The sequence below is a fragment of the Ochotona princeps genome, chromosome 9 (genome assembly GCF_030435755.1).
Source record: "Ochotona princeps isolate mOchPri1 chromosome 9, mOchPri1.hap1, whole genome shotgun sequence".
Lineage (NCBI taxonomy): Eukaryota > Metazoa > Chordata > Mammalia > Lagomorpha > Ochotonidae > Ochotona > Ochotona princeps.
This window is the reverse complement of record NC_080840.1, coordinates 22,946,834-22,959,533: the sequence shown is the minus strand read 5'-3', so window position 1 is coordinate 22,959,533 and position 12,700 is coordinate 22,946,834. Positions and strand designations below refer to the sequence as shown.

At 37.8% G+C, this 12,700-nt stretch overlaps 1 protein-coding gene across 1 annotated transcript in view; it reads right to left on the bottom strand.

Moving 5' to 3' along the window:
• The window catches only part of CSMD3 (CUB and Sushi multiple domains 3), an 878,998-nt gene that overhangs the window by 326,199 nt on the left and 540,099 nt on the right, over nucleotides 1–12,700 (bottom strand). The window contains exon 17 of the mRNA XM_058668892.1: nucleotides 8,536–8,674. Within this exon, the coding sequence (XP_058524875.1) occupies nucleotides 8,536–8,674 (139 nt within the window). The remainder of the gene's footprint in view (nucleotides 1–8,535; nucleotides 8,675–12,700) is intronic.

Sequence of the window (12,700 nt, the reverse complement as noted above, 5' to 3'; positions counted from 1 at the left end):
TAATGACAAATATTATGAAACCACAAGATGATAGTAAAACTGAAATCGGTTCTAATTTCACTCAATATTTTATGTTTTCAAAAAGCGATTTTATTGTAATCCAAATCCATCCAGACTAAACTGAAAACAGTCATCATACTGCAACTATAAAACAAATTATTCTCTAAGAGATAAATACTGGTAAGTTAGAGAGCTGAGAAAAAAAAGAAATAAAAAGATTTGCTTCAGATAGTTAATAGTAAAATTAATTCATCTTTCTCCGAGTTGGGATATGCCAGATACTATGCTAATTTAGGAATTACAAAAACATAAACAAAAATTCCTTTGTATGTCTCAAGAAGTTTTTGTGGGTGTTAAGAAGCAGTAAGCAGTTTAAAAGCGACCTGGTTGTTGGTGTTATTGCTATTTTCTGCATTTGATAGATTACGTTTACTAAAGTTTCAGTGACAGACTGAAATAATCTCAAGAAGATTGATATATTTATAAATAATTTTTAAACATTTTTCTCTAGATTAGCTCTAATGAATTGTTACATTTCAGAAAATAGTGGGGAAAAAACTCCGAAAGACAGCTACAGTACTATCTTAATTATATTATCTGATTTCTAAAAATTCCTCGACCAATTAAAGCGACTCGCTGTTCTCTTGGAGACGAACAGTGGAAGGCAAACAGCATAACCTCACAATGAATACAATTCATTCCTTGGAAACACAGCTACAAAACTGGTCTCACAAGGAGAAGACGTATTAAAAGAGTTGACAGCAAGTATCTTTAGAAGAATGGCTGGAAATCAGAAGGAGATTCATTTTTTATTTTTGTTTTATTGAGAAAGTGGTGTTAGATATTTCAATAATGATATTTTGGTACTTTAAACAATCTTTAGAGAAAAACAAATTAGGAAGACATAATAAGTCAACGTATAAGGAACTAACAGCCTCATTAGATTTCATTTTAAAGTGAATGCTTTATGCCAATAACCTAAAATACAGTTTAAAATGTGTTTGTATTAATTTGTAACTGTATTTATTTATTTAATTAATACGAAATGCTTAGAGAGAGAAGAAAAACTGATCCTCCATCCAAAGATTCATTCCTCAAATTCTGACACGCCAACAAGAACCAACACTCAGTGAGGCCAAACCTAGAGCCAGGATCTCCATTCAGGTGGCACGGAACTAAACACTTAAGCAATCAGTCAGTGCTCCCAGGATGCATTGGAAGTTAGCTGGCTCCAAAGTGGTGGCTCTGTCCCAGTCATGGCAGTAACTAGTGGAGTAAACCAGTGGATAGACCATCCATCTCACTATCTCTTTGTGGTCTCATGCTAAATACAATTAAATAAAATTTTAAAAAGTAATTTGGCATAATTCTAATTGGTGCAATAAAATGAAATATGGTGTGTCAAATAATGGCTTAGCCTGACACATCACAATGCCTGCCCAATGAATCAATTCTATATTTGATTAAATATATTGCTCATTCCATTGCTACAGAGTCAGCTGCTTAAGAGCTGGATTCAATTAAAAGAACCTTCCCCCCCCAACACACACACAAAGTACATAGAGTAAGGATAACACTCTAACAAAATCTCACACCATTAAAGTATTTTTAGGACAGAATAAATAGAAGAAGATATTCAAATGTTTTCCTTCATATAGCTTAATTTTTTTTTCACAGACAGGTAACTGTGAAGGGCAAATGCAGAACTCAGCCCCCAAAAAGGAACATTTTCTTTTGAAATGTTTGGAGGCTTGAGACTTCATATCAACTATACCAAATATGATTCAAAAAGGAATAGATTCATATTACTGTACTTTTTTAAATTCTAAAATCCTGAAAATACCACTGATGAATCCTTTTGTTTTTCTTTTTAAGTTATATTTTTGAAATTCAGAGTGACAGACACAAGACAAAAGAGCAAAAAAGGTAGACCTACAGACCCGCTCATTGACCTGGAAATCCATACAGGTGTCCCATGTAACAGGAGCGGCTCAAGCACTCGGGCTGTCATCTACTGCCTTCCAGGTGCAGTAGTAGAAAGCTGGGTCAGAACTGAAGTTGAGTTTTGATCCTTATCACTCTCATATGATACTTGGGTGACTTTCACCTACTATGCCATAACATCTACCATTAACATATTCTTAAACCATCCCGATTTTTAAGTTTTCCAAGGTTGGGGTAATTAACCAGGGATTTTCATTTGTACTTGAAAGTTAGAGTTACCCAGATAAGGAGAGATGAGAGAGAGAGAGAAAAAAAAAAAAAAGTTCACCCATCCATTGGTTCACTCCTCAAATAGCTAAAATGGTCTGAGTTAAGTAGGCAGATCTGGAGCCAGGAGCCTCCTCCAGGTCTCCCACATGGGCCCAAAGACTTGAACCATCTGCTGATTTCCCACGATATAAGCAGGGAATTGAAACAGAACTGGAGCAGCCAGGACACTAACTGGCACTTATGATTTTCAAGCATCACCAGTGGAAGCCTAACCTACTATGCCATGGTACTGATCCAACAACACACTTCTTTTTTTTTAATAATGGATATCAAAAAGATATAGGAGCTATTAGGTGTAAGCTTTGAGTGGATAGTTTTAAGTATTAAGAAATGAGTAACACTTCAGAAGTTTTGTTTCACAAAGTTCATGTGGAAAAGACAAAAAATCTCTGGGTTCTGAGAACCATTCCATATGCCAAGTCTATTCTGGTTCATGTATAGGAGCGATTGTCATTGCTATGTATAAATATGTGAACTGAAATTATTTTCAATTTACACTTTTTTTGCTTTTAGCTCGGCTTAAGACCTTTAATTTTAGTAAACACATACAAGAGTAAGAAAGTGGCAGAGAAAAATATGATCAGTAATTATATTTATTGAAAGTAAATTAGGTTTATCCACTTTACCAGTACAACACCCACAAAAATGGTTGAGGAGATTTTGTCAAAAAGATAACCATGGAGTAGGGAGAGGGATGCTGAGTCCTATGTAAAGCAGGCTAAGCAAGCACACGGGATGCTCACATCTCATATCACCAGGGTTCCAATCCAAGTACTGGCTGTTCAGTTTTTCATCCTGCTTTTCCCGAGATGCAGTAGATCATTACTTCTGTGCATGGGTCCCTTCTGCCCATGTGGATACCAAGATGAAAGTCAGTTCTGTACTGGTTTGAGCATGGTTGAGCCCTGGATATTACCAGCATTTGGTGAGGGAATCAAATAATGAAGAGCTCTCACTTTTGATTTTGCTTTCATTGTACCTTTTAAATGACTGGAGATAAATTAAACATTAGCAAAGATGTGGACACTTTGGCACAGAAGATAATTCTTTTTAGTTCACCTGCAACCCATGCCAGAGTGCTTATTTCAAGTTCCAGCTACTTGGCTTCCAATACAGCTTCCTATTAATGCTCTTGGGTAATCAGTGGATGACGGTTCAAGTATTTGAGTATCTGCCACCCATGTTGGACATATGAGCAAAAATTGGGGATGGTGGTTTTGTCCTGGCCCAGGTCTAGCTGCTGCAGTCATTTGTGAAATAAATCAGTGGATGGAAGGTTTTTCTGTCTCTGCTTATGTCTTTATTTATGTCTTTATTAATTTGCTTGCTTCGAAAATAAATAAATTGCAAAACAGTAAGAAAATAATTTCGAAAGATCTAACTTAGAATATCGTCTTAAGAGTGTACACTACTGGGTCTAAAATCCCAAAGATATTTAAGATAGGCAAGTAGTGGGCCCGGCACAATGGCCTAGTAGCTAAATCCTTGCCTTTCATGCTCCAGGCTCCCATACAGGCCCCGGTTCATGTCCCAGATGCTCCACTTCGCATCCATTTCCCTGCTTGTGGCCTGGGAAAGCAATCGAAGACAGTCCAAAGCCTTGGGACCCTGTACCTGCACGGGAGAACCAGAAGAAGCTCCTGGCTCCTGGCTTTGAAACAGCTCATCTCTGGCCATAGCAGCCACTTTGGGAGTGAACCAGCTGACAGAAGATCTTCCTGTATTTCCTTCTCTTTGTGGCTTTGTCTATCCAATAATAATAATAATAATAATAATAATAATAATAATAATATACATCTTTAAAAGACAGGAAAGGATAGAAAAACCACAATAAAAATTTTGGATGACAAGAAAATTGCCTTTCAACACAAGTTCAAAATCAAGTCGGTGTGAGGATGCTCTGAAATGCAGGTATCACTTTGCAATTAAACTGTCTATTAAGTACGCAACTCTAAGTAGGCTACTCTGGACTAAGAAATACCAGATGTTTACTTACTTAATGATGATTAAAGAATCGCATTAACAAATCAGGAGATGCTTTTCAACATAATCACGGATTTTGTGTTCCTCAAGTTCATACTAATTTTCCAGAAACATTAATTTAGGTTAGAATTTAAAATTTGAATGCAGGGGCTGGCATCATAACTTAACAGGCTAGTCCTCCACCTTCAGGAGCCAGCAACCCATATGGGTACTGGTTTCTGTCCTAGATGCTCTACTTTCAGTCTAGTTCCATCCATGTTTATGGCCTGGGAAAGCAGCAGAGGATGTCCCAAATCCTTGGGCCCCTGCACCAGTGTGGGAGTCCTAGAACAAGCACCTGGCTCCCGGTCACTGACTTTAGAGCAATTCAGCTATAGCCATTTCATTGCCATTTAAAGAGCGAACCAGTGGATGGGAACTTTTTAACTGTCTTTTTGTTTGTAGATCTACCTTTCAAAAACAAAACAAAACTTGAATAATATGTAAATAAAGGAACGGACAATGTTACTTCTCTGCAGATTTACGCAGAGAAGAAAAGACAGAGACAAAGATTTTTCATCCTCTAATTCATTCCTCAAATGCCAAAATGGCCAGAACTGAACTGATCCGAAACCAGGAGATTTTCCCAGGCCTTGCACATGGGTGCAAGGTCACAAGGACTTGGGCCATTCTCCTCTTGTGGCTTCCCCACGCCACAAGCAGGAAACTGTATTGGAAGTGGAAAATCCTGGACACAAGCCGGCACTTGTATGGGAATCTGGTGCTTAGAGGTGCAGTTGAGCCATGGCGCCACCCGGAAAGTTCATTCTTCGTCAGAGAACACTACACTTTGATTTAGGGTAAAAAATCTTAATTAACATGCTTAGGGAAAAGGTATGATCCTTTCTCATTCGCCAACATTACTTAATAGGGTTCTCAAAGAAACAAATTGCTCTACATGATAAAATAAGGTATTTTGAGATTTATTGTGTCATTTTCTGCGAGGGTGGGAGGGTACATGAGGGAAGGTTGAAGATCTTCTATGGAGAACAAATTAAAGATGGAGAAGGATCTGGAATAAGAGGCAAGACTAGAGGGGAAAAGAATAAAGGCAAGATTTAATGGGGTAAGTTTCCAGTTTGCAATGTTGGTATCCCACATGGAGTCCTAGCTGCTCCACTTTTGATGCCTGCTAGGGTGCCTGGGAAAGAAGCAGAGGATGCCCCAACTCCTTGCTCCCCAGCAATGAAATGGGAGACCCAGATAAAGCTCTTGTCTCTTGGCTTCAGCCTAGCCCAACACTGGAGTTGGCAGCTATGTGGGGAATGAACCAGCAAACAGAACATCTCCCTTTCTCTCTCCCACTCTCTCTCCAACCCTCAAATTCAAATAAACAAAATAAATCTTTAAAAAAAAGGGGGGGATAGAGAAATGTCAGCAATTGTTACTGTAATGATGATCAGAAAAATTAAGACAATAAAGTCAATTTAGTCAATCTCAGATAATTCTAGATTTTGCAATTATCCAATGATTTGGCTTTTGTTTGTGTACTTATTTTTTTTGTAATGCAGCAATATCTTTCATATGCTTGTTTGCTCCCCTAATGACTGGCCGAAGATAACAGCCAGGAACTAAGTCTGTGTCTCCCACACAGGTGACAGGGACTCAACTACTTAATCCATCACATGCTGGATCCCACGGTGCAGATTTGCTGGACTATGAGTGACAAGCAGATGGGGTCAGCACTGTCGCATAGCTTATCAAAGCCTGTGACATTTTTATCCCATGAGCTTCAATTTGTGTTCCAGCCTACTCAACTTTCAACCCAGTCCCCTTAAAGCCTGGGAAAAACACCACAGGAGGCCTAGGCATTTGGACACTGTCCCTCAATGGGAGACAACCAAAGGATGAAGCATCTGGCTGACTTCACCCAGGCCCACCCAGGCTACTGCAGCCATCAAGGGAGGGAGTCAGCTGATGAAGGTTCTATTTTTTTTTCTCTCTGTCTCTTCATGTAGCTCTGAGATACAAATACATAAATAAATCTTTAAAAGCACAACCAGGCCATGACACCAATACTCTGACACTAATATAGGTGCTGGTATCCCAAGTGGTGACTTAACTGCTAAATCACGTGGCTGTCCTTGTATTACATTTGCGTGCATGTGTGTGTGTGGGGGGGTGTGTGTGTAAGAGACAGAGAAAAGCTGATACAAAAAGAAACAAAGAATCCTGAGAAAGTACACCAATATCTGTCCAGAACTAAAAAAAATACCCTCAGAGATGCTTGTAGAATATAAGGAGGGATTTCCTTCCTTGAGCCTATGCAACTATTTCATGGAATACTACAATAAAGAAATATGAATAAAAAAGTAGTGACTTTAAAAAAAAGAACATAAACAGTGACTAGAATTTCCTCTTCATCTGGAATGAGGCTCAAATAGCTTACCTGGATATTGAACAAAAATATTTTGTGAAAACTACCTGATAAAAAAATCAAGTATATACAAATAAAGCAGATAAGCAACATGATTTCAATCATCTGTACAGCTTAACTCTTGACACATATGTTAAATTCAAAAAAGGAAATAGTAAAATCATGTACTTGATATATAAATATATGCACTTATTTAAATATGTGATGAGCTTTGATAGATGTAAAAATGATTATCCCTCAAATGTAATGCTCTAAGTTTGACATATTAAAAATATGAACTAAATCTCTACCATCTTGTGTTAAATCAAAATGATTAAAATTATGTGGTGATACAATCATCAGCATACAATATTGTATATTCAGAATCAAACAAAACCGTATCAAATAGTAATGATTTTTGGTTGGGTTCCTCATTCAGAGCATGAAGATATGTGATGAAAGTTTGTTAGCTAATAAACACGATGCTTTTTAAGCTTCCTACAACTGCTATATTGACACAAAACTTTTCAGCCATGAAAGAGATCAAGATTTTGACATAACAATGAAAAAAACTGTCATGTTATTGTTAGTATAAATAAAAATAAATGTTTGAATCATTATTATGGGATCGACTGTGCTTCTCCCAAATTCATACAGTAAAATTTTAAAAGTACACATAAAAAAGTGAAGGAATGTGAGATCATAAATGTGAGACAAAAAAATATGACTTCTGTGTTTACAAGAACAGATTAGGACACAGAAACATATCCAGAGAAGACTGGGTGAAGAGAGAGGAAGGCAGCCATTCACAAAGCGAAAAGACAAAGCAGGAAAATGACATTAACACTTGGATGTCAGACATCAAACTTCCGGTGCGATGAAAGTGTTCATTTCTGTTGTATGAACCATGCAACCTGCGGTAGTTTGTTAAGGCAATCTTAGCAAACTAGTATGGGAAGATTGTATAGATCACAGTAATGCAGGATGATTCCGTAAAAAATATAACCAATTCTTCAAAACGCAATTTCTTTTCACACAAATTTAAATACCAGGATAGGTAAACTCATTAAGTGAGGAAGTATATGAGTGAAGGAGGGATTGTGGTAGGTCTATAAAACTCAAACATCAGGCCTTAAGATATCATGCTGAATTTACATGTTTATCAAGAAGATCCAGCGCATAAATAACTGTATTTTACTGCTTGTTTTTTAAGAAAGTAGTAGAGAGATTACCGGAGTCAAAAATATAACTGGGAAAATATATAACTAATTCTGCTTTAGGTTGTGAATAGTAATTCAATAGATCATAGATATCATTCTAATAACTTTTTAAGCATTCAATATTATGGTCTTTCCTGATATAGATTAGTTGACCAGTTAATGCCCATTATTCTTGGGACAGTAAAGGTCAACTGTCCAATCATTTATACACAGTGACTTGACACAACACAGCCATTTTTCAAAAGGTCTTCTTAAGTATCAGCATATGGAGAGTACACATACATGTTTTAGGCTGTAAAATGATATTGATTTGATTATATTTACAGTATCTTTGCCTCTTGAAACATAACCAAACAGAATTCACAAGCCCATCAATATATAGGGCAACTACACTCATTCAGCTAAAAATTACATATTAATGTCTCAGCAGTATGTATATATATAAGGTCAGCCTTGAATATTTCAATAGCACTGATACAACACTAAACAAATAAAAAATGGGCATAGAAATAGACAGAAAAATTAAAAGGGGTAAACATTTTGAAATAATCAAGGCACAAGTGACTACCACAATAAAATTACATATTGATTTGGGAAATTAAACAGAATGCTGTTTTGTTGGATAATCTGTTTACAAGGTAGAAAAAAAAGATTTGCAGAGACCTTTCAAATGTAATTTTGATAGAGTGTCCGGGTTCAGCTTCAATCACCCACTCACAATTCAAAGAGTCTTTGTAGTATCCTGGCCAGCCGGGTGACAGAATCACTCCACTGGGAGCTGAAAAGTGGCCGCCACATGGAGCTGAAATTTAAAATCAGAGAGCAAAAGAACAAAAAATTTAGAACAAATCCGTGAAATTATTCTGAGGCACACTAACTATAATTTTCAAATGAAACTCCATATATAGCTATTAAATGCTAGAGAACACTATTTTAAGAGAAAATACCCACCTACCCAATTATTTGTTCATAAATGCAATATTTCCATTTAAAAAGGTAAATCACTTTTTCAAATATGACATAACTTCACTCAGAATATCAAATTATACACAAATCATCCTCAAGTTTCTGGATAATTCTTGTGGCTCTGGTATCTTCATTTGCAAAGCTTGAGAAAATGAAAACTTATTTACGGTTTTCATGTTATGTTGTCAAACCCTGCTAATGTATCATACACACTCTGAAGCAGTGAGCTACTTTTTTTCCCCAAAAAATCACTAAAATTTATGTCTTCATGGATTCAGTGTACTACCTTATTTTTCATTTGCTAATTTATCTCTTGCTTCATTACTGCTGTCAGAAGACTATTTAACAAATCACAGGTTCATCACACCATTTCTTGGCACACATTCCCTTACAAAGACACAGTTAGTTCCTTTTGCTTTTTAACACCAAATTAAATAATTCATTACTTCACATATTTCATCATATGATACTTAAATCACTGAAAAGCAATTGCAACTTTAATTATACCATTATAAGTCTACTAAGTAATGGCTAGTTGGTTAAACAACTCATTTTGGAGATTAATAAACCACGTGAGGAGAGAGTAACCTGCCAAAGTTTTCCAAGACCTGCAAGTGTTAAAATAAGTTTATCTAAAAGAAAAAAGATTTATTTATTTTGTTAATTAGTTAGTTAGTTTAACAGTACAGTTACAGAGACAGATGGAGAAAGACAAAGGGGCTGGGGATTGATTTACTGCCCAAATGGCCGCAACAGCCACGGTTGGGCAACACTGAAGCCAGGAACCAAGCATTCCTTCTAGGTCTTCCATGCAGGTGGCAGGGATCCAAGCACTTCATTCAGTCTCTGCTACCTTCCCAGTCACATTATCAGGGAGCTTGATCAGAAGTGAAAACAGCTTGGTAATCTAACCAGTGCCCAAATGGAATGCCAGCATTGAATGTGACAGCTTAACGTGCAAGGACACACTGCTGATCAGTCAAAAATACTTTCAAGTCAACTTTTCAAAACAACCTCAGAACTGGTTGCCTTCCTTTTCTAGCCCCGTTTGTATTAATAAACGGAATCATCATCCATCCAGTTGCATAAACAAAAATGCTCTAATTGTTAGTTTTTCATATTTCTATTCTTACTATCCTAAGGCTATCCTAAGGCTATTCCTAGTGTTCTTCCAACTCATCCTGAGGCTTACTCTTGTTTTTCATGCTCTATAGCTGACATTTTAATTGAAACGACTAAAATGTCACCCCTAGAGTATAAAAATGCCCTCTTACCAGTCTTTGCATCCACACTAATTATCTTCCACGCTACAGCTAGAGTAATTTTGTTCAAGATATACATTTTATGTATTTGAAACACAGATCTTCTATCAGAGACCGAGAGAGAGAGAAATCTTCGTTTCATTAGTTCATTCCCCAGTGCATTTCCAGTGACAACCAAGATTGGAACTGGCTGCAGCCAGAAAGAATTCAGAGTTCTACACAGGTCTTCCACATGAGTGGCAGGGTTACAAGTGTTTGAACCACCTTCGACTGCTTTCACAGCCATATTAGCCAGAATTCAGTGTTCCAGTATGGGATGTGGCTTCACCTGTTTTGCCATGAAAGGTGCCATCCCCAGGTTTTCTAAGTTCAAAATTTTACCAGGTCCTTCAATGGTTTCCTTCTGTGTTGGTGATAATAAGGCATGGCATGATCTTCGGCTGCTCTAAGCTGGAGCTTAGACTTGTGTCTTCTTTTCACTAAACAGACAAGCAAATTAGTCTGCTCTGTTTTCAAAAAGTACACATGAAGAGAAAAGAAGGGCAATGAATATTTGAAACGTTGTGGGTTATTAGGAAACAAAAAAATTTAAGGCCCGGCGTGGTGGCCTAGTGGCTAGTGGCAAAAGTCCTCACCTTGGGCCTGGCATGGTAGAGTAGTGGTTAAAGCCCTCACCTTGCACACGCTGGGATCCCATATGGGCACCAGTTCTAATCCCAGCAGCCCTGCTTCCCATCCAGCTACCTGCCTGTGGCCTGGGAAAGCAGTTGACAATGGCCCAAGACTTTAGGTCCCTGCACCCGCGTGGGAGACCTGGAGGAGGCTCCTGCCTTCGGATTGGCTCAGCATCAGCCTTTGCGGCCACTTGGGGAATGAACCATGGGACAGAAGATCTTCCTCTCTATTTCTCCTCCTTTCTGTATATCTGCCTTTCCAATAAAAATTAAATAAATATTAAAATTAAATAAATAGTTTTTTAAAAAGTTCCTACCTTGAAGGCACTGAGATCCCATGTGAGTGCCAGTTCTAATCCCAGAAGCCCCACTTTGCACCAGCTCTCTGCTTGTGGCATGGGAAAGCAGTCAAGGACGACCCAAAGCCTTGGATTCCTGCACCTGTATGGGAGATCTGTTAGATGCTCCTGGCTCCTGGCTTTGGATTGGAGCAGCTTTGGCCATTGTGGTCACTTGGGGAATGAATCATAGGATGGAAAAAAATCTGAAGCCAAGAACCAGGAGATTCTTCCAGGTCTCCCACGCGGGTACAGGGTCCCAAGGCTTTGGGCCGTCCTCTGTAACCCTCCAAGACCACAAGTAGGCAGGAGTGAAAGGAAGCAGCCACTTCCCCTGAACCTGCACCTATACTGGATCATATATAAGAAATCTCCAGGTTTTCAGGTCTTGAAAAAACTAAAGCTGAATAAATATACAGAATAAATACATAAACTATCTCTTATATTTCTTCTATGTTCTGTTTTCATTCTATTTTACTAATATATACCAGTCACATTCTTGTGTCAGAAATCGGAGAGATTATCCAGGAGAGATAATCTCTTAGGTTTTCTCTTTCTCTGTTCTGTTGGCCTAAAGGATGAAATGACCTGATGATTAATTTGGGATGTCTTGTTAACCATGTATATTTCTAGGTTCTACCTTAGAACTGCTTAAGGTGTGTTCTGGAGATCTGAATTTTAAGAAATTCTCAAATAATCAAGACTAAAATTTTAAAATATTCCCATGTACTAATCATTGCAGAAAACCAGAAGGTTCCATGGATGCGCCTTTTTCCTCCTCACATTTAACTCTGAATTTCAGTGACAACGAATCAGACTTGTGCCCTCTCACACAGATAAATATTTTTCACTTTCTCTGTTTATTTTTTCTCATTTTCCTAGCACCACCTCTTTCAGAGACTGTTTTCTAATACTCCTGAAATATTGTTTATATATTTTCATTTCATTTTATTTTATTTTATAATATAATTCTATAAGGTCTGGGTTTTCCCCTCCCCCCTTCAAATTCCCTCCCACCACTGATTTCTCCCATATTATAATAGTATAGTCCTTCAAAAATTGTCATAAGTCCATCATTATGCTGTTTAAGTGTGTCCTGACATTGTAGGGATGGACAATGGCAGAGAGTCCAGCACCTTGTTGTCAATACGTATTTCTGGACTATATCCATTTCAAACACATGTCGCATTCATGCTGGCTGTGCACACCTTTCTTGTGGAAATTACATGTAATCCAAGACAGATAGAATCTCATATAGACCTTTAAAAATTCTAGCAACTATTTCAGGATGTCATTTTTATTTATTTGTTTGTTTTCATACAGCCATTTGGGAGCAGTCCTGGAGCATACAAACCACCACTTGTACCACCAGCATGCCTTATGGGACACTGGTTCAAATCCTGGCTGCTTCATTTCTGATACAGTTTCTTGCTAATATGTGTGAGAAAGCAGGAAAGATGGACCAAAAGCTTGGATGCCTGTGCCTACATGAGACACCTCATCGAAGCTCCTGGGTCCTGATTTCAGGACAGTACAGCTCCAGCCTCTGCAGCCATTTGGGGAGTGAACCAGAGGACTGAAGATCTCT